This window comes from Microcaecilia unicolor, chromosome 6 (genome assembly GCF_901765095.1).
Source record: "Microcaecilia unicolor chromosome 6, aMicUni1.1, whole genome shotgun sequence".
Lineage (NCBI taxonomy): Eukaryota > Metazoa > Chordata > Amphibia > Gymnophiona > Siphonopidae > Microcaecilia > Microcaecilia unicolor.
Window position 1 is genome coordinate 196,471,566 of NC_044036.1, and position 26,951 is coordinate 196,498,516.

The 26,951-nt window shown below is 46.0% G+C and overlaps 1 protein-coding gene across 1 annotated transcript in view; it reads right to left on the reverse strand.

The window, feature by feature from the left end:
- MAPKAPK3 (MAPK activated protein kinase 3) overlaps positions 1-26,951 on the reverse strand; it is a 132,418-nt gene that overhangs the window by 22,062 nt on the left and 83,405 nt on the right. The window contains 1 exon segment of the mRNA XM_030205632.1: positions 7,140-7,264. Coding sequence (XP_030061492.1) covers positions 7,140-7,264 — 125 coding nt within the window.

Here is a 26,951-nt window from a genome sequence, read left to right on the forward strand (position 1 = left end):
CAAGGAGGCAACTTCTAAGCTCTCAACATCCAGGCCATGAGAGCCAGAGACTGGAGGTTAGGATGTAGAAGCGACCCCTCGTTCTGGGTGATGAGGGTTGGAAAATACTCCAATCTCCACGGTTCTTTGGAGGACAACTCCAGAAGAAGAGGGAACCAGATCTGACGCGGCCAAAAGGGAGCAATCAGAATCATGGATCCGCGATCCTGCTTGAGTTTCAGCAAAGTCTTCCCTACCAAGGGTATGGGAGGATACGCATAGAGGAGGCCCCTCCCCCAATGCGGGAGAAAGGCATCCAACGCTAGTCTGCCATGGGCCTGAAGTCTGGAACAGAACTGAGGGAGCTTGTGATTGGTCTGAGTGGCAAAAAGATCTACCAAGGGGGTGCCCCACGCCTGGAAGATCTTGCGGACAACTCTCGAGTTGAGGGACCACTCGTGAGGTTGCATTATCCTGCTCAACCTGTCGGCCAGACTGTTGTTTACGCCTGCCAGGTACGTGGCTTGGAGGAACATGCCATGACTGCGAGCCCAAAGCCACATCCCGACGGCTTCCTGACACAGGGGGCGAGATCTGGTGCCCCCCTGCTTGTTGATGTAGTACATGGCAACCTGATTGTCTGTCTGAATTTGGATAATTTGGTTGGATAGCAGATCTCTGAAAGCCTTTAGCGCGTTCCAGACCGCTCGTAACTCCAGGAGATTGATTTGAAACCCTGTCTCCTGGAGGGACCAACATCCTTGGGTGTGAAGCCCATCGACATGAGCTCCCCACACCAGGAGAGACGCATCCTTAGTCAGCACTTTTTGAGGCTGAGGAATCTGAAAGGGATGTCCCAAGGTCAAATTGGAGCGAATTGTCCACCAATGTAGGGATGTGAGAAAATTTGTGGACAGCCGGATTACGTCTTCCAGACATCCCGCAGCTTGATACCACTGGGAAGCTAGGGTCCATTGAGCTGATCTCATGTGGAGACGGGCCATGGGAGTCACGTGAACCGTGGAGGCCATGTGGCCGAGCAAGCTCAACATCTGCCGAGCTGTGATCTGCTGCAACGCTTGCACCCAGGAAACAAAGGGACAGAAGGTTGTCTGCCCTTGCCTCGGGGAGGTAGGCATGAGCCGTCTGGGAGTCCAGCAGAGCTCCTATGAATTCAAGTCTTTGAACTGGAAGAAGGTGGGACTTTGGATAATTTATCACAAACCCTAGTAGCTCCAGAAGTCGAATAGTCACCTGCATGGACTGTAGAGCTCCTGCCTCCGAGGTATTCTTTACCAGCCAATCGTCGAGATAAGGGAACATATGCACTCCCAGTCTGCGTAAAGACGCCGCCACTGCCGCCAGGCATTTCGCGAACACTCTGGGTGCAGAGGCGAGACCAAAGGGAAGCACACAGGACTGAAAGTGCCGTGTTCCCAGACGGAATCGAAGATACTGTCTGTGAGCTGGCAGTATCGGGATGTGAGTATAAGTATCCTTTAAGTCCAGAGAGCATAGCCAATCGTTTTTCTGAATCATGGGAAGAAGGGTGCCCAGGGAAAGCATCCTGAACTTTTCTCGGACCAGATATTTGTTCAGGGCTCTTAGGTCTAGGATGGGACGCATCCCCCCTGTTTTCTTTTGCACAAGAAAGTACCTGGAATAGAATCCCAGCCCTTCCTGCCCCAGTGGCACGGGCTCGTCCGCATTGGCCCTGAGAAGGGCGGAGAGTACCTCTGCAAGTACCTGCTTGTGCTGGAAGCTGAAAGACCGAGCTCCCGGGAGGCAATTTGGAGGTTTTGAAATCAAATTGAGGGCATATCCTAGCCAGACTATTTGAAGAACCCAACGGTCGGAGGTTATGAGAGGCCACCTTTGGTGAAAAAACTTTAACCTCCCTCTGACTGGCAGATCGTCCAGCACAGACACTTTTATCTCGGCTATGCTCGCCTGGAGCCAGTCAAAAGCCCGTCCCTTGCTTCTGCTGGGGAGCTGCAGGGGCCTGAGGAGGCGCACGATGTTGATGTGAACGAGCGAGGTGGGGCTTAGCCTGAGCAGGCTGGCGGGCAGGTGGATTGTACCTACGCTTACTATAAGCGTAAGGAGCATTCCTCCTTCCCCCATAAAAACGTCTACCTGTTGAGGTAGATGCTGAAGGCGTCCGGTGGGAGAGCTTGTCGAATGCGGTGTCCCGCTGGCGGAGCTGTTCTAACACTCGTTCGACGCGCTCACCAAAAATGTTATCCCCCCGGCAAGGCGCATCCGCAATCCGCTGCTGGACTCTATTCTCCAGGTCAGAGGCACGCAGCCATGAGAGTCTGCACATCACTATACCTTGAGCATCGGCCCTGGACGCTACATCAAAAGTATTGTAGGCACCCCTGGACAGGAGTTTCCTACATGCCTTCAGCTGCCTGACCACCTCCTGAAAGGCTTGGCCTGCTCCGACGGGAGCTTATCGACCAAGTCCGTCAGCTGCCTCACATTGTTCTGCAAGTGGATGCTCGTATAGAGCTAGTAGGACTGAATCTTGGACACGAGCATAGCAGAATGGTAGGCCTTCCTCCCAAAAGAGTCTAGAGTCTTAGACTCACGCCCCGGGGGCACAGAGGCGTAATCTCTATTACTCTTGGCTTTCTTGAGAGCCGAATCCACAACTCCAGAGTCATGAGGCAACTGGGTCTTCATCAACTCCGGATCCCCATGGACTCGATACTGGGACTCAATCTTCTTGGGCATGTGGGGGTTACTTAATGGTTTCGTTCAGTTTGCCATCAATGTCTGCTTCGGGACATTATGAAGGGGAACAGTGGACGACTCCTTAGGTGGTGAAGGATAGTCCAGGACCTCGAACATCTCAGCCCTGGGCTCGTCCTCAGTAACCACTGGGAAGGGAATGGCCGTAGACATTTCCCGGACAAAGGAGGAGAAAGACAGACTCTCGGGGGGAGAAAGCTTTCTCTCTGGCGAAGGAGTGGGATCGGAAGGAAGACCATAAGACTCTTCATCAGAGAAATACCTGGTGTCCTCCTCTGCCTCCCATGAGGCCTCACCATCGGTATCGGACACAAGTTCATGAACTTCTCTCCGAAGCCAAGCCCATCTCGACGCCGAGGAACCCGGCGGTGCCGAGAGGAAGACTCCCATGCAGGCGGCGACGAAGCTCCCTCCAGCGACATCGGTGGGGAGTTATCCTGGGTGGCAGCAGATGCCAATGCCGCAAGCGGTACCGGCATCACAGTCCGCACCACGGGCGGGGAGCCAACTGCCGCATCTCTTGAAGGTACCGCCAGCGCAGGCACCGGCGGTACCGGAGCAGAAGGTTGCAGCAGCCCTTCCAGAATCTCTGGAAGTATGGCTCTGAGGCGCTCGTCCAGAGTGGCCGTCGAGCAAGGCAGTGGGGCTGGTACCGGCGACGAGCTGAGAACCTGCCTGGGGCGCGGAGGCGGTACCGGGCTGTCCAGAGCAGAGCGCATCGACACCTCTTGTATGGAGGGCGAGCAGTCATCCCGGCGTCGACGCTTCACGGGTACCGAATCCTTTGGTGTCCCAGAGCTCTCGGTACAGTGTCAGGAAGATGACCGATGATGGTGCTTCTTCACCTTCACGCGATGCACGCCAGCAGCACCGACGAGGACGATGTGGAATCCAAACATCTCCTCGGGGCCGGGTCCAAAGGTGGTCGGTCCTGGGGGGCCTGCACCGCAGGAGCCCTCGAGACAGGTGGAGACCCACTCGATGGCTCACTGCTACCAGCGTGGGATCTCTGGACAGCCATCACCTACACTCCGGACGTCGATGCACCCTCCGATGCCGACATCGATACCGGCGATGACCTCTGAACCGCTGGCTCCGCCGACAGGGCCGTGCCGACACGGTAAGCGAGGTAAGCAATGCAGGGGGGGCGCCGACCTCTAGAGGGCGCCACTCACTTGCAAAATCTTTTACCTGAAGTTGTGATTCTCCTCTCTCCCCTGCCCTTCCCGCATCAGGAAGTGAAGGTAGCCCAGCAGTGCTGAGACAGACATGCTGCTCTGCTAAAGCTGCTTCAAAGAGTACAACCAGCAGCTATTTATGGCCTTGGTGTGTGAAGAACTTTCATTCAGGGTGAGCTGGAACAACATTACTACTACTACTATTTAGCATTTCTATAGCGCTACAAGGCATACGCAGCGCTGCACAAACATTCAAATTAAAGAGAACAGGTTTGGAGGCAGGTGTGCAAGTGAGACTGGGGAGAAATAAAAAATAAATAGTGTAATTGTTATCTGTAAGTGGTTCAAAGTTTTTGTTTTTTGAGCATGTACACTGAGAGGAGGGCATGACTGCAATGATGTGTACAGAATTATCATAGCTACAGCTAAAATCCATTTAATTGGCTGAGGTTCAAAGAGAAAGTTTAGGTGACTTATAGTGTAGAATAGCTGGTAAGTAAAAATCTGATTGCTTTTTTTGTGTGTTTGTTTTTATATAAAACATTCTGCTTGGATAGGGAGAGTTTGTGATATTTGAAAATACATTTTGCTTTAATGAAATTGCTAAACTTTAGAGTCAGAGACTTATCAATGAGGGATACATACAGTGGAAAGGAATCCCTGGAAACAGAGTTAAGAGGACAGATACCAGTAACAGAATCAGATACTGGGCCAGCATGATCAGAAAAAGAAAGTCACCAGCCAACAAAGGTAGAAAAAAATCGTTTTATTTCCATTTCAGTGTTTGGAATATGTCCACTTTGAGAATTTACATCTGCTATCTTATTTTGCAATGTATAGCAGTCTCCAAGAGACTGGGCTCCCAGTGAGCCAGGGAGGTCAGACTGTGTAAATGAGATGAAGAGACCCCCCCCCCCCCCCACACACACTGTAACAAAGACAGGAACATGCATAATCAAAGCTTAGGTCTCTGCAGTTACAAGGGCTGGCCATTCCTAATTATGCTAATAGTTTTTAATAGGCTAAGTCCCACTGAAAAGCCTCTTTATAAAGGCAGTGCTTTCTCTGGAGAGCAGTGTTAAGAAACAGCAGGAATCGTGTTTATTTTTTTAAACTGCTTCCCTGTGTAAGCTAATTTACAGTTTTCTAGTATATGCTTGACATTGAAGGGTGTGGTAGACCCTTTTGTCAGGTCTGGCTGGGCCTGTAGTTTTCAGTCTAAAGGAAAGACAGATAGCAATGGAGAAACATCTAATGAAGAAGCGAGACGGGGGGGGGGGGGGGGGCAACTGATAGTCTGCAGGGGGGCACCAGAGACCCTTGGCACGGCCCTGTCCGCCGACTTCGAAATACTGGACGAGGCCACGAACAAGGTGTTCCACTGGGCCCTCTTCTTGAGCTGGAGGCACAAAGTACAGGCATTACGGCGATGACCAGCCCCAAGACACTGAAGACACGAAACGTACCTATCAGTGAGCGAGATCGTCCGATTGCACCGCGTGCACTTCTTGAAGCCGCTGGCAGGCTTCAAGGCATGGGCGGAAAAATCGCGCTGGCGAGGTCAAAAGCGATGATGCCGCAAAAAAGGGGCACCAAAAAGGGAAAAACCCGTACAGGCTGCGAAAAAAGCCACTCACGCAAAGAAAAGGAAACTTACGGAGGAAAAAAACTTCTACGATGTAGCAGAAACCTTTTTTTTTTTTTTTTTTACAAACAAACACACGAGGGTAGAAGATAAGCCAAAAAGGCACAAAAAACGCGCGAAGAACGCAACAGGGGCCTCTCTGGGGGGAGAGAACAAACAAAACACGTCCGTTCTGACTGCGGAAAAAGAGAGACTGATGAGCACGCTGCGCACGGATCACGCGAAAGCTAGCAAACATTTGTTCTTAGGAAGATCTTCTGATCCTGGGGGCTGCCGTGGACGTCACCCATTCGTGAGAACAAGCAGCCTGCTTGTCCTCGGAGAAATATTTTTTCACTTAAAGAATAGTTAAAGCTCTAGAACTCATTGCTAGAGGATGTAGTAACAGCGGTTAGCATATCTGGGTTTAAAAAAAGGTTTGGACAAATTCCTGGAGGAAAAGTCCATAGACTGTTATTGAGATGGACATGGGGGAAGCCACTGCTTGCCCCGGGATTGGTAGCATGGAATGTTGATATTAATTGGGTTTCTGTTGGGCTAGATGGACCATTGGTCTGACCCAGTATGGCTATTATTATGTTCTTATGCATAATAGTGCATAGCATGCTTAACTGCACAATGCTGCTGAAAATCCGGTGTGACCGCTGCAGCACTCTCTGGCTAGTGTGGGGGTGGGTCATGAAGGAGCTGGGAATTATGGGGGCATCAGTAATACTCAGTGCTGGTTCTCGCATAGCTAACTAGGCAGTGCAGATTTACCCAGGTTAGCTAAGCGGATATGGCACAGAATATCGGCTGAACTTCTAGGTACCACTTAAGACCCAAATATTCAGTGCTGATGTCCAGATAGGGCCTAAATCAGTTGGTGCCTAATTAAATGCTGACTGCTGCCGGCTGTACTGACCAAGCAGTTTTCAAAATTAAATTTTCACACTGAACTATTTGTGTATTTATCTGCCATCTACAGAAGGATGAAAACAGTGAGAACAAGCCTATAGTACCACAAGGATAGTACCATCTACCAATAGTGTGGCATTTCTGTGTGCCAGTTTTCTCTTGTGCATTACACTCTAACCAGTGATACATCTCAGTACAAAAGAAAAGGAGACTAAACTTACATAGTAACATAGTAGATGACGGCATAAAAAGACCTGCATGGTCCATCCAGTCTGCCCAATAAGATAAACTCATATGTGATACAAATCAAGGTAAGTTATACACAAAAAGTATCTGCCATTTTCAGGTCACAGACTGTAGAAGTCTGCCCCGCCTCCCAACCACCAGCCCCGCCTCCCCCCATTAGCTCTGCTACCCAATCTCAGCTAAGCTTCTGAGGATCCATTTCTTCTGAACAGGATTCCTTTACATGATAAGCTTTCTGTTCCTATTTGACTTATTAATCACTCATCATATCCTTTCATTTCCATTAAAGCAAAGTTTAACACAGCAGAAGGAATACTGCTGGCAACCTCATGGATGAACAGATTTGTGAAGATCAGCCTTCATTACTGTCAGAGGAGCTGCAACCCAGAGAAAGTAGTATTGTTGATAGGGGAGATGGATGTGACATGTCCTCTTACCTTCTTCTGACACCTCAGACCATTCAGGATTAGGGAACTCATACTGGCCCATGCGTATCCTCTTCTTCATCCCTGGGGAGATGGCTTGGCCTGTGTTGGAGTAGAATGGGGGGAAGCCACACAAGCTGTAAGAGAGATAGAAAGTGCACCCAGAGATTATCAGTGCAGGATGCTGGTGCTCCAGACCCTCACTTTCCAACTGCACAGTAACCTGAGGCACACAGGGAAAAGGAAGAATAGGGTTGGTCTTTTGATAAGAACATTTAACCCTTTCATGATGACAGCAAAGAGAGATTAAACTAGCTGAAATCAGAGACACTTCTCCAGGAGTGCAGAAATTGTAATTTTTTTTCTGTTGCCATTCATGCTTAGCATGAGCTGTTTAATATAAAAGGTAAAATTATGTATCATACCTGATAATTTTCTTTCCATTAATCATAGCTGATCAATCCATAGACTGGTGGGTTGTGTCCATCTACCAGCAGGTGGAGATAGAGAGCAATCCTTTTGCCTCCCTATATGTGGTCATGTGCTGCTGGAAACTCCTCAGTATGTCAATATCCAAGCTCCATCCGCAGGACTCAGCACTTAGAGAATTACACCCACAAAGGGACACTCTGCCCAGCTCACCACCGCCGAAACGGGGGAGGGGAATTAACCCAGCTCATCCCCACACAAGTGGGGGAGGGGAATCCGTCCAGCTCATCCCCGCGGAGCGGGGGAGGGACACCACACCCGCCGATGCGGGGGGATCTGGCTTATCCTGCAACCGCAACTGCGGGAGGAGCTGACTGACCCTAACACCGCCGAAGCGGGAGGGGTACAAAGCTGCCCTACTGCCGCACGAAGCGGGAGGGAGCGCCGGCAGAATTTATGTTTCAATCCAGCCCCGTAAAACGGGGGGGAGAGGAATGCAGCAGCTCACTGTAACACAAATTCGTCTCAACTCTTGAAGAATCCATTGAAAAACTTGAACACGAAGTCCTCCTGAACAGGAACTGAAGACTAAACTTGAACCTGAAATGTAACCAGAATATAAACAATACAGATATCTGGGAGGGGCTATGGATTGATCAGCTATGATTAATGGAAAGAAAATTATCAGGTATGATACATAATTTTACCTTCCATATCATCATGCTGATCAATCCATAGACTGGTGGGATGTACCGAAGCAGTACTCACCCAGGGCGGGACATTGAAATCCCTGACCGCAACACTGAAGCTCCAAACCGGGCCTCCGCCCGAGCAGCCACAGCCAAGCGGTAATGCCTGGAGAAGGTATGGGCCGATGCCCAAGTTGCCGCCTTGCAAATCTCTTCCAAGGAGACGGACCCGGCCTCTGCCATCGAGGCAGCCTGAGCTCTAGTGGAGTGAGCCTTCAGCTGGATAGGCGGCACCTTCCCCGCGGCCACATAAGCCGCTGCAATGGCTTCCTTGACCCATCTTGCCACTGTAGGCTTAGAAGCCTGCAGACCCTTACGAGGACCTGCAAACAGGACAAACAGATGATCCGATTTCCGGAAATCATTGGTCACTTCCAAGTATCTGATGATGACTCGTCTCACATCCAGATATTTGAGAGCAGAGTATTCCTCTGGGTAGTCCTCCCTACGAAAGGAAGGGAGACAGAGCTGCTGATTCACATGGAAGCGAGAAACAATCTTGGCCAGGAAGGAAGGCACTGTGCGAATAGTCACTCCTGCCTCAGTGAACTGCAGAAAAGGCTCTCGACATGAGAGTGCCTGGAGCTCGGAAACTCTTCTGGCTGAAGTGATAGCCACCAAAAAGACTGCTTTCAACGTCAGGTCTTTCAGAGATGCCCTAGACAAGGGTTCAAAAGGCGGCTTCTGCAAGGCTCTTAGCACCAGGTTGAGATTCCACGCAGGCACCACTGAGTGCAGAGGAGGGCGCAGGTGATTATCTCCCTTGAGAAAGCGCACCACATCTGGCTGCGAAGCCAGGGAAGCATCCTTCAGGCAGCCCCTGAAGCAAGCCAGAGCCGCTACCTGGACTTTAAGGGAACTGAGCGACAGGCCTTTCTCCAGACCTTTGTTAATATATGGCCTGGTTTTAGATCTGCCACTGGAATTGTGATGGACAAAGCCACAGAGCCAAAAACATCTGAAAAAGTACTGATTAGGCCAAACAAGTAACAAATGAATTAATATTTGAGAATCTGCAGAAAGCAGGTCTGAACAATGAGTCTTGACACAAACAGGTACAGGTACAATATCCAAATAATATATAGCACCTGAAATGAAAGAATGATGGATAAAATGAATAAAATGTGGTTCTCAAAATGGGGCCTATTTTAGTATATTATTGTATAAAATGATACTGATACAGAGATCAGAAGGTGTTGTGAAAGATGTTGATGAAATATGTGAAACTGGTATCTCAACAGAAAAAAATGTTAGTAACCGCAAAAACAGTTTGTTCCAAAAAAACATGTTGATATTACCGGAAAATGTTGCAACCTTGTGAAATACATGGAACGGAAGAGCTGGGTACAAAAAGCACAGATGGCAGTACGCGACAGTTTAACCGCAGAAATTGAGAAATATTTGAAAAAAAACAGGTCCCAAAATAGGTGCTGCCATAGACTTCAATAGAGAGATGAGAGTATAAAAGAAGGGTGATTTGGGCTTAATTTCGGAGTCGTCCCCAACGCATCTCAGACGGCAGAGCGCTGTGCCATTGAACCCAGAATCTGTCCGATGTCTGTATTACTTTGAAACCTTGGTAAGAATAAATGCCTTCTATCTGAAACCTATCTCTGTCTTCATTTTCAAGTATTCCTTACCTGTCACTTATTTTACAAACTAAACTAAACCCACACCAGACACTCATTTTGTGCACAAAATACTGATAGATTCAAATAGACTATATGTGGGAACATAAATGGCCCAGAATACACCTAGATCCAGAAAGGCAGAAAGCAGAGGTCATGGGGATCAGTTTTGAATTACGCCTTCTGATGCCTCCCCAGAACCAACCACCCTGGGATTGGAGGGAAACTATAAAGAATCTTCTGGATGAACTTAAGATGTTACCCTCCCCATTTGGAAAAGTCCAGAAGGGGTCTAAAAGAGGTCAATTTAAAACAGTGGTGAGCCCCGGTCGCTGAGCGTACTCGCTGACCTTCCTCCCCCCCATTTCTACGCCAGAGGGTATATTGACCCTCGAACGCTGTATTTTTATACGCTAATTTTTGAACCCAGAGGGGATACATCTATGTGTTCAAAAATTTCTTTCCTGTCTTTCCAGTTTCTTCTCTGTTCTTTCTCTGCCCCTCTCTTCTGTCCATCCTTTTGATTCCTTTCCTACCTCTGTCCGAGCCTTCATTCACTGCTCACTGCAGTTCTTGGACAGTACACTCCCTCTGCCCTCCTGGATGTCCTGCGCTCTCAACTAGGATATCTCTCTGTCCTGATTGCCCTCCCCAATTGCCCTGTTTTTATTGCCCCCCTCCTTTTCGTCTCTCTTGCCTATTCTAGCTATCTTCGTACTTACTCTGATCCCTGTTCTCTCTTACTGCAGTTCTCTGACATCATTCCGGTCTGCGTCTTTTCTGCACCTAATCGCTCTTTTTCTCAGTGCTGCACTTAAACCTCCGTTTCTCACCCCTGCATTAAATACTCTCCTATGTTTCTGCCTTCTTCCTTTGTCTTCTGCATGTCTTATTCTCCTGCATTCTTTTATTTCCCTCCTTACTTCTGCCTCTTACGGACATTGCCCACTTGAGGGGTATTGGGCACTATTATTCTGTCCATTCCTTTCTTACCTCTCACCTCTCTCCCCATTTTCTCCTATTTTTCTGGCTTCCTATACTGAACTAATACATCTGTATCTTGGTCCTTCTGTCTGACTGTCCGTATACTTTATCTTGTATTCATCACCTATATACGGTTCCTTTTGAGTGTTTGCTGTATGAAAGAATATGTATGCCATCTCGATTCTGAGTTTTGGGAGACCATACTTTGCCCTTGCCTGTCATCTAAAAATACTTCGGCTTCGCTGAAACCTGTGATTTGGGTTTTCCCCTTCTTTCAAACTGTATGATTGTTTGCTATCTTTTCTGCTTTTACGCCCATTCCCTGGTCTTTACCTTCTGTTCTCATCTTCTCGTCTGTGGGCGTGCGCCCTCCCGTGGGTTTTTTTATATGTTCCACGTCTCTTATGTCCGTCTAATCAATTTTTTTTCCCTATTCGGTGAGCCTACGGGTTCACCTCTGTTTTTCTTATTTCTTACAGCATCCTTACATTGCTTGTTTTCTCACTATAAAGCACATTTCCTGTTCCTTCTTTAAGACGTTGTCCTACTGACCTCTTTTTCAAAACTACCTTGTTCCTTTGCAAGCTTAAAAGACATTAGTATCACCTTTCAATTTTGATGCCCTGCAAAGCTATTCTTTTTGCAGCCCCATGTAACACAGTTTTTGTGCTTCCGGAACTTCGCTTAATACATTCCTAGTTGCAGTCATAATTGATATATAGTTATTTCCTGTTGAACTAACTCTTTGCTTGCCTCATCTGAATGTTAGGTACTTTTTCTCTGCAAGTATCAAAATAGTAAAATTACTTATCTTTCGATGGCTCATGTTGCCGAGTTCAGTATGTGTGCACTTCTGAGCATGTAGCAATGTACGGAAGTATTTTCTTGCTTTCACTTTTAGGATTACGGCACAGCCTTTTAGGGTTTTAAAATCATAATATAACACTAATCTATAGCCTATTTCCTTTCTTCTTCTCTGTATTTCTTATGTCTCATCTCAGTACGCCATAACTGTATGACTGTAGGAAACACCTGCTTCCTCTTAAGCTATTATAGTCTGTATTGTATAGTAAACGTATCTGATCCGTAGAGCTTACATATGCTTACTTTGCTTTAAAATTTTTGTTTCCCTCTCTCTTTGTCTAACATCGGACATTTCTACATATTGTTCATTCTTTCCGGATGGAACCTGGTCCTCATAAGTCCTTATAAGTCCCGTCTTTCTGTTTTTCTCTCCTTTTTCCTTTCACACTAAAAGTGCGTAGATGCTCCACTTCTCCTTTTTGGGCGGTGGCCACTTCCTCCTTCTTCTCTCCCTCTTGACTCTGCTAATCTTTAGCTTGGGCATCTCTTGTAACATTTTGTTTAAAAATAATTTCTGTTATAACTTCTTGCCCTGCAGTTGGTACCACTTCCGGTGTTTCCCGCATTGGAATCTACTTTTTCTCTTGCCTATATTCCCTGCCCTTATGTCAGCAAGGTCAGAGCTTATCTCTGCCTGTGTTTTCTTTGCTCTATCATTTTGTTTCTTATTGCTTTAACTATACATTTTTCTGGTGACAGGTCTGTTGCCAGTTTAAGTATTGTCAGCTCGTATTTTTATTTTGTCTTTGAGAGCTTACTGTCAGGTCGTACGTTGTAGAGATTGTGTGTCATAATTTTTGACAGACTGCTACCGTCTTCCGTGCTGTTAATTATTTTTATCTTTTCTGCTAAAACTCCCGTTTGGAGTATTGCCTGCCACCTGGCTATTATTGTATTTGAAATGGACAATGATACTAAGAATTTTAGACCTACATCTGTTTGACCTTGGGGCCTAACTAAAAAACAACCTTTTTCTACGGTCCTTTTCAAACACTTGCTTTGTTTTTATTGGCCACTGCTGCATGAGCTTTGGGGACTTAGCTTCTGCCATGATTTCTGCTTGGCATGATTAATATGCACTCATTTCCTGTAGAACTGCTTGCCCGTAACTTTCCTGCATACAAGTGATTTAAGCTTACGATACTGTGCCTGCGTTCTACAAATAGATAGTGTACGGCAATGTTCTCTGCAAGTTTAACCCTGTTTTGTGGTACCTAGTCTCAGTATGCGCAATGACTAACAGCAGAGTTTGAATGCTTTTGGTTTCAATTGTAGCGATCGTAGCGCTACATCTTTGCTTGTCCAGAATGGGTTTTGTTTTTGCAGCATAATATTATGCGAGCTCCATTATAATGATTTGTAGTTTGTTTTTTCTAGGGGATTTTTTTTTTGTTTCATTCCTGGAAAATCCAATTTTGTTGTACAGTTTTTTCTCCCCCTCTGATATGGGGAACAGCTCAGCTTGTCCATCAAATGCATTTTTTCCTTCCTCTCCAAGTCCCACCTACTCTCCTACTTTGCGTCTGTCGCTCTTGCGTATAACTTTTATGCATGTATATGCTGTATAACAGTGTGAATGATTTTATTTTCTATTATATGGCTTTGGTCTTGCGGTTCTCTTCACTGTCGGCACTCCTATTTTAATGCTTTTGAGTTCCTTTTTATGAATTATTTAATAAGCAATCTTTTGTCTTGTTACTCTTTTATGGTACCTTCCCCCAAGAGCTTACATGTGTTTAGTGTTAAATTTTTCTTTCAATTTTCTTTTAACAAAATTTATTTCCTTTTTATTATTTTTGCAGTTTGTTACAGGGGCTCTTCCCTGGGATGGGCTATACCTTTCATTCTACTAAAAATTTTTTTTTTTGTTGTTTTGTCTCCCCTTATATACCAGTGTCACGCTATAACTATTGGGCTAGATACCGATGTCTGATGTCTGGGACTCACACCCATTTGAGGGCCACAAACCCTTCAATGGATGACGGTATCTCTATTATTAGATTTTAAGCAGACTTCCATTCCATTTTCGGAGTGGCCTGCGGTCTCGGCATTATTGCCCACCTATGAGTTACTTGTACAGATGACCGCGGGGTTAATAAAGAGACGTCTAACGACTTTCGTTGCGATTGTGTACAGGTTGACTCGGGCATTCAATATTTTTGAATGGTTAGTGGTAACGGAGAAAATTCCTAGTCTTTCAATGTTTTAGTTGGGTTAGTGGTAACAGAGAAAATTCCTCACCATAAATTTGTCAGTGTTTTGTTGTAAACGAGAAACATTCCAAACCACTGTAGGTCCATTTGAGGGCTTAGTTGTAAAAGAGAAGATTCCTAATCTGCGGAAATCCAGTGGACCGCTGCTCTTCGACTCAGAAGACCTTTTTCGCGGGTCCTATGGGTTCAATATGGGTTCTTTTTGGGAGTGGCTGCAATGTCCCTTTTTGGGGGCTCTATCATGGGCTGGAGCTCATGGCCAATTGTAACCGGAATAATTCTTGGCAGGCAGTAGCAACCGAGATTTATTCCTGTCTTTAGAAGCACACTCTGGGGAGTAGTTTTTATTAATTTGGGGTAGAGTAGTATGCACACTGACACTATATTCTTAAATACTCTGTCCATCTTTGTGACTTTCATGCGTCTGTTCATTTAACTTGCGGCTAAAGCATTGAGCTTTCCGCCAATTAGTAATTTCTGTTCTAGGTTCCGCCACCGGGACGCTCTTGAAGACGCGTGAGTATAAGTGTTTTTTTGTACGCATGATGCATGTTTTTTTTGTTTAGATAATTTTCCTTTGCATGGTTTTGTTTAGTTGCCCCTGTTATAGACCTCAGAATTTTGACTTGAACCGTCTTACTTAAAGATATTGCATTATATAGAATACACTCTTCTATGAGTTCCTATGTGGATTGTCTTCCCCCTATTTCAGATCCCACTATGTCCTCCTCCTCATCCCCTAGTCCCCTGGACAGAGTCCTTAATTTCTTTCCCGCTGATAGAAAAGAACTTACCCGCTTATGTCAAACCTGGCATACCGGTTGGTCCGCTAAGGATCAAGGACTGGAATGGCCATCAAAGGGCTCATTTGATCAGGGCAAACTCCAAGCTTTGGTCTGCTACAATGAGTCCCACAAAACCGGAAAATCTAGGGACAAACATTTAGCTGCCATTAATAAATTCATACTTATTGCACAAAACCAGAACGATAGGAGTTTAGGTAAGTCCGATTACGACCAAGCCCCCTACCAGGAGGCTGTAATACCTACTGCCCCACCACCTTATGATGCTGCTACCGCCGCAGGTACGACAAAGCTTCTACCATGTGCAGTGGGATATACCCCGATACCCCCCGGATATTGTGATAAACCGGTCACAAGTCCTCTGCTGCAGAATTCTCAAGGATCTCAGACAGTAACACCCCCGCTGCCTGCGGTATCTCCCGCTCGTATGATATTTGACCCACCTACTACCGTGCACATCGCCGGTGTTGTTGATCTATCTCTTCCCTCATCACAACAAAACTCAATCCCAATATCTCAGGGGTCAGCCCAAACTCAGACGCCCTTAACCCCTTCAACAATGCCAAGTGCAATGCCAGTAGCTCAGACTGCTGCTCAGTCGCCCACGGTCACGACTGCCCCAACGATGCAAGCAACTACCCAAACGCTAACTCCACAACCTCATGTCTATCGTACTATTGGTGGTTATGAGATTGACATACCCCCCCCCATTATTGAACATTACCCTTGTGTCCAGGACCCTTTAGTTCCGGTCACCATTCACCACCCAACCATCAGTCAGATTGATGCGGCTGCCCAGACCTCCACCTGTCCTGTGCCAGGATCAGGATTGACCTCACACATGACTACTCAAACGGCTACCTACCCATACATGGGACATTCAACTCAGACATCACCTCCACCGCCACCTTTGGACTCCTCTGTCCAAACTGGTTTCTTGCCTCCCGCATCCCTGCATTACCCTATTCTGTCTCAGTTACGACAGATGGGCTTCATTCCATGTAGTCCTGCTACACAGACACGGGCTATTTGTCAGGAACTCTGTGATCGGGGTTTTATTACAGCGCCCCCTGTTCCAATGAACCCTTCCATGCCGACTCTAGAACCTGAGTGTTCTACTCCCCCTAGATGGGAGCAATTGGGTGCACGCCCCAAGGGTAAAATTCCCCAATTAGCAGAGGAACTGGCTCGTCTCCGCCGTCCTCTCATACTTCCAGCCAAACCAGGTACTGGGGATCTACCAAAAATAATATCCTCCCCATTAGACGTAGCATGGGAAGTTTTACAACAACAACTCCCAGCTAAATCAGACCTCCTGGAGGATATTCGAAATGAACCTCCCCCAGTGCTAAATTTCTCCTCCTCGGTGGAAGGAGATTCGTCGCACCTGGAACTACCCAAGCCCCGTCCCCCTGACACTCACATTCCTTCAGGGGCAGGTTGTTTGCCACAACATGGCACCACATTGGCCAGTATGGGAAATGACCTCGCATTCGTTTCAGAAGGACTTCGTTCCTTACGTAAGTCCATTTCAGAACTCCCGGATACTATTGCATCGGCTGCATCAAAATCCAAAATGCCCCAACAACATGATGTTATTTCACATCATACCAGACAACGCCACCCTCAAAGTTATCTTACTGACGAGGGATCTAGTCGCTGCCTTGCAGTTATTGACGGTCCCCGTCACCCTACAGGTCTGAACATTGATACAGAACCTGGCCTATCTGGTCCGCCTAGCACGCCCGCCCAATATGTAGCATTACATGAAAATTCATGGTATTATGTTCAACCATGGATTGATAATCTTGCAGGATGGTCTGAGGCGCTTCAGCCCCAGTCCATTCTCTTCCCACGTGAAGGATCCTTGCGGTCTGACAAACTCTCACTAGTGAGAGATCTTATTTATGACCACCCTGACCCCCATTGGGATCAGAAAACGACCCTCTACCTAATCCAAGGTCTCCAGGTTTGGAAAAAGTACGAGAATCAATTTCCCCCAACCGCATCAATTGATCTCCTTACATCTTCATTGATTAAACCCTTTGAAAAAGTAAAACTTTTTCCCTTGTTAAATAAGATGTCAGGTGGTGTTCCTCATACGGAGTACACTCCACTTTCAGCAGTAGAATTAAATAGCCTCATACTACAACTCCCGGATATTGCAATGGGAGGCAACCGATGGTTAAAGAAATTACAAGACATCACACTAGGTACCACTCTTTCAGTTGGAGACATGAAAGCTTTATTGGGCAGAACCCCACACGCCAGTGTCACTGACATATTCACCCAATCAGGATATGCCAAATTTGTAACAGATACCGAGTATGATGGCAATCCTTTAACAGAGATTCAGACCAAAGTATTCCAGGAAATCCGGACCATGTATCCGGCTCTAAAAGACTTTTCAGTTATCACTTCTCAGAGATGGGAAATGGATTCAGAGCCTATTGAGGCTTACTTACTCAGACTCCAAGATCTCTACAAAGAAGAGACGGAGGAAAAATTTGACTCCGATAATGCTCTTCCGGTGTTCTATTATTTACTTAAGGGAACCCTACCTTCACAGATTAAAACCAAACTAGAGGACACAGTTGGTCTCCAACTTGAAAAATGGCCAAAGATTCGTGAGCACATCCTTCATCATTGCAGAAAGCTTATTAAAAGCAAGCAAGATGAAGCCCAACATCGTAAGACAGTACACACTAACTTAGAAGTGCTGCAGACTGAAGATCTCAAAGAAAAGAGAGCCTCTAAGAGCTCTGACGCAGATCCCAATGCCCCGGAGACCTCTCCCCCTGTTATTGTTATGTATGCTGACCAACGCTATGACAATAACACCCGCAATCAGGGCCCACGGCCCTACCGCCCAGACCGTAGAACTGAGTACCCTGAAGAACGTGGTCGCCGCTCTCAACCTCAGCGAGGTCCCCCACGGGGGCCCCCTGATTCCAATAGACGACCCAGAGACTACCGTTCCTGGCCTAGTCCTGATCGCTTTCCAGATGTCCTGTGCTTCCGCTGTCAGGAATACGGCCATTATGCACGTGAATGCCCACAACCATTACAAAACAGACCTAGACATATAGTCCGGCAAGAACGACAAGAACGCCAGTCATTCCCTTTATGGAACCCAGACCAACGCCGCCCACAGTGACTAGGCGTGGTCCACACCGCTGCAGGATTGGATGATCCCATGATCACCTTGTTAATCTGTGATGTCCCCGTTCCCTTTTTAATAGACACGGGCGCCTCTCGCTCCGTGCTAGCCCATGTCCCGCACAAATTGCAGAAACTTCTTAAAGTTTCCCCTAACAATATTACCACCACCGGCTTTGATGGTGTCCCAACAGACACACCCCTGCTTGAGCCTTTACCAATTACCTATGCGGATCAACAACTATCTGCTCCCTTTTTATATGCTCCGTTGTGCCCTGTCAACTTACTTGGGAGAGATCTGTTGACATTGTTTCACTTTGAAATTCATTTTGATCCTTCTCCTAATGAAACCACTTCACTCATGATGGCTGTCACCTCTATGGTTGAGAAACAAATAGAGGTCGCTCTGAATGACCTAACAAGTTTTCTTTGGGCCACACCTGAGGAACCCTATGGTGAGGTTAAAGGCCCTCCTCATCGTATTCAGCTGCTACCGGGTTGCAAAGGCCCTAAAATTGCCCAGTATCCACTAAAACCTGAAGTTATTGCTGGAGCTCAGGAACAAATTGATTCTTTGTTGCTGCAGGGTATCATTGAAAAATGTAATTCACCATACAATACTCCTTTATTCCCAGTTCCAAAGAAGGAACCTGGTGCCTTTCGTATAGTACAGGACTTACGCGCGTTAAATGACCTCACTTACGCGGTATTTCCAAATGTTGAAAATCCGACTACACTCCTCAATAGCATTACTTTGCAGACATATCACTCCACTATTGATTTGTCTAATGCCTTCTTTTCCATCACCCTTGACCCTGTAAGCCGCCCGCTAACGGCTTTCCAATTCAACAATACAACCTACCAATGGACCCGTCTTCCCCAGGGATTTACAGATAGTCCTACAGTCTTTTCCCAAACTTTAGCAGCACACATACAGGAATTCAAACAGTACAGATACGATCTCCCAACACAAACCTCTATTGTACAATATGTAGATGACATGCTCATTACCTGCCCTGACTTTGACACATGCGTCCAGGTCACTTGTGACTTCCTTGGCTTCCTTGCTACGAAAGGCTATAAAGTTAACAGAAAGAAATTAAAAGTAGCTCAGACACATGTTACCTTCCTTGGACACCACATAGGCCCCCGTCAGAAGGGCCTAGGTCCCGATACTCTCCAACATGTATCCTCCTTGCGAATGCCCACTACCGTTTCTGATCTCAGGGGTGTCCTTGGCATGTTGAATTTTTGCCGCCTTTGGATACCCAATTATTCAGCTCGAACACAGCCATTTTATATGAAACTACAGGGTAAACAGAAAATTAAACGAGAACCCATTAACTTCACAGCTCAGGAAACATCAGATCTTATGGCCCTTGTAAAAGATGTTATGCTTTCCTCCCCATTGGCAACTATTGATGTTTCTCAGGATGTACACCTTTGGGTCGTGCATACTGAGACTACTTGGTCTTGCCTAATCACTCAAGAACATGATGATCTTGCCTGTGGTTACCTTTCAGGTACTTTTTCCCCTGTTGAAAGAGCCTTTGCCACTTGTGAGAAAGGCCTTGTTGCCGCCAGCACCGCTGTCACGAAATTATACAGCTACATTCCTCACCTTCCGGTGATTCTTCACACGTCCCATGATGTAAAATATCTGTTGGACAAACAGATTAGTCACATGACTGTCTGCCGATTGCAAAAGTATCAAGTACTTTTGTTCAGTGTAGTGCACTCTATTCACCCATTAACTTTAACTGACCTTCAACGCCTAGATCCATTACTAACGGTAACAGAGACAGCACAGAATGCCATCTTTCCCCATGAGTGCACTACCCAATTGTCTGTTCCCGAATCCCTCCATCTGCATTCAGAAATCTTGCAGAGTGGTGAGGTTTGGTTTACAGATGGTTCTCAGCAAAACGGAGTTGCTGGTTTTGCCGCCCTCCATTATACACCGGAAGAACACATTCTGGATCCTATACAATTCCGGTTACCAGATGCATTTACAGCCCAAACCGCAGAACTAGCAGCGGTTTTGTACGTTCTACTGTATAAAGCACTACACTCTGATTTGAGCATTGTCACCGACTCAGACTATGTTTTTGCTTCCTTGCATTCCCATGTTCGCAAATGGAACCAGAGGGGTATGATTTCCTCTACGGGACAACCTCTCAGTCACTTACCTTTGTGGACTGCACTTTTTGATGCGTTGGAGAAGCGCCATCAAAAAGGCCTCCGCACCAGTATCTCCTGGATTAAAGCTCATCAGGAGACAGTTTTTTCTTTCGCCATTAATGGGAACCATGCTGCTGATGAACTAGCCCGTGAGGTCACTTCCTTTTCCAGCCTTCCTTCCGAGTCCCCTACTGATGTGGCGCTTCCGGTAATTGCGACCGAAGTGCCTCCCCTTGACACACCTCCTTCTACTCCTTCAGACTCCACACACTCTGAATCCTCCTCTCCAAACACCCCACCTATTTTCCCTGCACCTCCTGCCATAACCTCCTTACTATCGCCTGAATCAGAGCCCCCTGTTACGTCCCCTCCCTCTGAATCCCTAACCTCAGACTTCTCTACCACCCTCACTTCCTCTCTTTCACAAGCAGAACTCACTTTGTGGAAGCAAGCTGGATGTTTTCTTAATCCAAATGGTCTTTGGACCCATCCTAATGGTCAATTATGTGTTTCACAGCATGTTTTATCCCTTCTTTTGCATGCCCTCCATTATCCTTTACATTTAAATGCTAATACACTGTATGATCAATTGTCTTCCAAGCTATGGGCTCCCCAAATGATGCCCATGTGTCACACCGTAGTTCATAATTGCTACAAATGTTTTCTGTATACACCTAAACGAGGACCTGTCATCCCTTCCGGTCATTTGCCTGTTGTCCAGGGACCTGGCCAACACTGGTATATTGATTTCACAGATATGCAGACACCCGTTCGTGGTAAACGGTATCTGCTTGTCTGCGTGGACAGTTTCTCTAAGTGGGTGGAAGCTTTCCCTTGCAATAGAGAAACCGCACAAACCATGGCACAGTCACTGTGTAATGAAATTATTCCTCGATTTGGTATTCCTGGCAAAATTACCACAGATAATGGTACACATTTTGTGAATGAACTGTTGCAGAACCTCCTTCCAGCACTTGGCATTACACATAGAACTGTCTGTGTTTATAAACCCACCAGTAATGGTTTGGTTGAAAGATACAATGGATTGCTCAAAACAAAAATGCGTCAGCTTATGGCAAATGGGATAAAGAATTGGCTTGATGCCCTCCCTTTGGCACTGTTATCTCTCCGTGCCACCCCATCCTCTTCCCTTAAACTGACGCCGTTCCAATTATGTACAGGTCGCCAGATGCGACTCCTACCTGGCAATCCAGACACTCAAGTACCCGATCAATACTCAGTATATTGGGATATCTTGCAGACTATTGTAAGTTCTCTGTCCTCAATTCCACAGGCCATTTCGGACAGAAGAGGGGATTGTGATGCCAATAGATCCCCCCCTTATAAAGTGGGCGATCTAGTGCACCGGCGTTATTACACGCACAAGACCTGGCGAGATCCCATCTACGTTGGGCCCTTCAAGATTGAAGCTCTGTCAGCCACAGCTGCCAAGCTTGAGGACCACACATCCTGGGTCCATCTGAAAGATATCCGCGCCTATCCAAATACCCAATCAGGCCTCCTGGATGTTTCCATTGATGTTTCCAGCACAACAGTCACTGGAGAGACCAGTCCCACCACAAACTCCATCTCCACCACCACTGAGCCCAAGACCACCGACCCCACATCCAACACTCTTGAACCATCTTGACCAACTCGACCAAAGACTTAACCACTTAATCAACTTAGACCATCCATCTCCTGAATCCCACCTCCTTGATCTGGCTGACATAGTCATCCAAGCCTTCGCCGATTCTCCAGAGTCACCAGGAGAACAACCACCTGTATTGGAACCTGCTTTTGAGTTGCCGTCCTCACCTCTTCCTCCAACTGTTCCAGCACTCCCACTTCCATACGTAGATCTTCACATCCGTCTCATCCGAATCCGTAACCTTGCAGAAGATCTCACCCAAATCCGCAACTTAGCAGGACAATTGAATCCGGAAGAACAAGAGTCTGTTGCGGTTTCCACAGTACAGAATCTGCACAGCAACATCTGTGAGCTGCTTGACATTCTACATTTGTACTTCCCGAATCAAGCCAGATAAATGCCACAGCAATTCCCGCCGATTTTCACTCCAGAAGAACTCATTCCCTTACAGACTATTTCTCTACATAAAGTTCCTATTCCAATACCACCTTTCCCAACCACTCCTGTGAAAGTGTTGATACCACCACCCTCCCCCGCTGGTAAGAGTCTCCGCAGGGAACCAACTGCTGAGAACCTTGCTGCCCTCGACAATATCAAGGAACCTGATCCACCAGACCCACTGGACATTGGACTTTACCCTGTTGATAAGTGTAACTCTGAGCAGGTATCTGAAACCAATTCCCATTGGTCGAACGACTTTGACGACACTTATTTGGAAGGCGACACTTATCCGGACGACACGGACGGAACCAGCACCCGTCCGAGCGTCGTCTCAGCAGCAGTGACGGTGTTACATCAGTACACCCTCTTCTTCTGCTTTCCATCTGCTCGATTGTTTGCTGTTGGACTCGTGTGCATCATCCTACTTTGTATAGGTTTGGTTTTGTTTTTCACTACCCTGTTTACCTATACTGCTGACAGTAACCTCCTGGATCTTTGGATCACACTTACTGCCTTTCCCACTGGCAACGTTACCTTGCCAGCCGGAAACGCCACGGTACTTGCAACTACCTCGGTACTTGTAACTACCCCAGCAGTACTTGCAACTACTTCTGTACGTGCAACTACTCCAGCAGTACTTGTAACTACTTCGGTACTTACATCTACTCCAGCTCCATCACCTACTACAGCAGCCTACACAGATCCCCAACAATACACCGCATTTACCCGCCTGTTTGGATACAGATCCCTCCAGACGACCTCAAAGATAGGTCCCATTGCCACCAGTCATCCCACCCCCTGGGCAGACACATCTGCCACGACAGACTTTTCAACTGGCTATCCTCCAGAGCCTATTGAAACCTCTGCGATTACTCCTGTCCACACTGATTCTCCTGTTTTGCATTCTACAACTGTTCCCAATAATATCAGTAGCTCGGTCCATATTGTCCCCAATCTTACAACTACTTTTGAGGATAATATTACCTTGCTTGAATTACGACCCACCCCTCCTCCTTATTCTCTGGTTCCTCCTAGTGACGCTCCTCCTCCCACGAATACTACTTTAGCCACTCCAAACATCACCGTCCCAGCCACTCGACCTCCCAGATAGCTCATCATCCTTACCCTAATATATGTCCCAGAATTTACCAGATAACCCGCCCTCTCCACCTGATTCTCCCCCACCATCGCCTTTTAGTATAGGTGTACATTTAATCCCTGAACCCCCAGAGTACCTTTTTGATTTAAGAGAGTTAATACATCCTCATTGGGACCCAGCTCCAGAAGACGATCCCAATTGGGACCCCTTCACCCGATATCTGACATTGTGTGAACCTTTGTTTGAGAATTGGACACTAGGTCCTAGCCGAACGGTTACAGACACTGTGATACTGTTTGGAGGAACTTTAGGTTTACAAATAGAACAAACCGACGACCTCCTAATAAGACCAGGAACTGGTGACGTTGTAGATTTTTGGATTATCACATACGCCGTACTGGGCACTGATTGGATACCCTTTGTGTTCATTAGAGAGGTTGGATTGGGACCTTTGGAAGTATACAGTCTTTTTGTTATCCCCGACACTCCTGAAAGAGGAGCTGTTAGAATTTACCCACCCTACCCAGTCGTTAGAATTTACCAACCCAACCCAAATTCTTCCTAATGATATATCAATCTTTGGTATACCTAGGAATATTAATTATAGCAATTACAGTTCTGGTTAAGACCCTAGGATTTATTGTGTTACTCATTTTCATTAACCGCCAATTACCTTTGGTACAATTCAGATCTTACATTTAACCATGAAAACTACCAACATGAAGTCCTTCGTCTTCCTCCTGTTGTGTGTGCACACCATACCCATGATACAAGGAACACAATATCTAGCAAGTTTTCTGCAACAATTCACGACCACTTACGAAATAACATTACCCACTACCAAGGACACAACCACAATAACCCTTGATGTATGTTCTTATACTATGTGTGGGGAACATCCAGTACAGCAGTATTTGTCAGCTTTTGAGGTATACCTGTGTCCCTTCTCCAATTGCGGAAGTTGGGCACAAGTATGGTGGTACACAGGTTCATGGGTTCCCTACTCAGGTAGTGAGATTCCAGATCTCAAAAAGAGCATTTCCATCATGAAATTGCGATGGACTGGCCTTTGTCCAATGACTAAATGTAATCAAGTGGCTATCACTTTCAGAGGAGTAACGGCTGTTACATACAGAACTTATTCCTTAGGAATTGATGCCACAGGCAGAGATCCAGTTGGAACGTTCAGGATTATTCCACCCCCAGCCCAACCTACAGCGACCAATAATCCTTTGATGCCAACAAAGATCCCAGAAGTAAAAATTCCTTACCAGATCGTGCCAATTAATAATTCCAAAGATTTAATAGCCTTAGAAACAGGATTTGGAGAAACAAACCTATGGCTCGAATGGGCACATTATACTACAAAGAGCTTGAATGTCTCTAATTGTTATTTTTGTTCCCATGCAAGAGCAGAACCAACGGTAGTTCCTTTCCCTTTAGATCTCCAAAATGATCCAGATGGATTTTGGTGTATGTTAGAATTGTTGCAGGTAAAAGAAGAAGTCAATCAGTCTTGTCAGCATCTTGACAAGCACCACCCCTACTTACCCCCTCGGATGAGGGTTCCACCTGTATTCAGGATTCCAAATCCTGCTACCAGATATCATACATGTCTGGAACGATATGGGGTGAAAAAGACACGGTTTTTAGGAAACTTAACCAATTGTAATACAACCTTAGGAAATGGGACTCTGAAAAGTCTGAACCTAACCCAGTTCTCACAAGGTAGAGCAGACATATGGTGGTACTGTGGAACCCGTACTATCCGCCATACACTTCCTAACAGTTGGACAGGCAGATGTGCCCTAGTCAAATTGGTAATTCCAATCATAATAGCATCCTTACTCCCTCCTCACAGCAGCTCTTCCTCACGAGTGAAGAGAAACGCAATGCCTGGATCTTTTGATGATCGGGTCTATATAGATGCTATTGGAGTTCCAAGAGGGGTTCCTGATGAGTTCAAAGCCAGAAACCAAATAGCTGCAGGATTCGAATCAGTTTTCTTTTGGTGGTCCACTATAAATAAGAACGTCGACTGGATCAACTATATATATTACAACCAGCAGAGATTTGTGAACTACACTAGGGACGCAGTTAAAGGAATTGCAACACAATTAGACGCCACCAGCAGGATGACGTTGGAAAATAGACTAGTTCTTGACCAACTTCTAGCAGCGGATGGCGGAGTGTGCCAAAAGATAGGTACACAGTGTTGCACCTTTATCCCCAACAATACAGCTCCAGATGGATCAATCACCAGAGCTTTGGAAGGCTTAACCTCACTGTCACAAGAATTGGCAGAAAATTCTGGCGTTGATACATCCTGGACTGGTTGGATGGATAAAGCTTTTGGTAAATGGAAGACATTTATCATTTCAGCAGCCACAACGATAATCATAGTGGTAGCAATTTTTGTATTAGTAGGATGTTGCATAATCCCTTGTGCTAGAGGCTTAGTAGAACGCTTAATTGAAACTGCAATCACGAAAAAGACAACAGCAGGACAATATGTCCTGTACGAAAATCTCCTTCCCAACACCACAGGAGATGACACATTGGACTATCTCCCTCTGAGAAGTACCAATCGCTATGCAACTGCTAGAGACACTAGAGAAATGTCTGCATCTGTATAATCAGGTAATAGCACACACAGGGATACAATATAACCATATAAAGCTTTATAAGATAAGATATAATCAGTATATAACCAAAGAATTAATGATTAAATAGGTAGGAATAAGATAGAATTTGCAAGTTAAAGGGTAGAAGTATAGTAGTTTTTGTATAACCATAGATATTGATAAGTAGAAATGATTGAAATAATTGAAGTGGTGCCAGGATGGTAATCAGAAACCAAATAACTCAGACTGTACCAGCTTGCACTGAGACTCAGAAAATTTTATGGCCTTGTAGGATACCTTCTGGAATGGATGGTACCATGGTATATTTACCCTGGTGTCACCCTATGGGATAGGGTGAAGAGGGGAATGTTAATATATGGCCTGGTTTTAGATCTGCCACTGGAATTGTGATGGACAAAGCCACAGAGCCAAAAACATCTGAAAAAGTACTGATTAGGCCAAACAAGTAACAATGAATTAATATTTGAGAATCTGCAGAAAGCAGGTCTGAACAATGAGTCTTGACACAAACAGGTACAGGTACAATATCCAAATAATATATAGCACCTGAAATGAAAGAATGATGGATAAAATGAATAAATGTGGTTCTCAAAATGGGGCCTATTTTAGTATATTATTGTATAAAATGATACTGATACAGAGATCAGAAGGTGTTGTGAAAGATGTTGATGAATATGTGAAACTGGTATCTCAACAGAAAAAAATGTTAGTAACCGCAAAAACAGTTTGTTCCAAAAAAACATGTTGATATTACCGGAAAATGTTGCAACCTTGTGAAATACATGGAACGGAAGAGCTGGGTACAAAAAGCACAGATGGCAGTACGCGACAGTTTAACCGCAGAAATTGAGAAATATTTGAAAAAAAACAGGTCCCAAATAGGTGCTGCCATAGACTTCAATAGAGAGATGAGAGTATAAAAGAAGGGTGATTTGGGCTTAATTTCGGAGTCGTCCCCAACGCATCTCAGACGGCAGA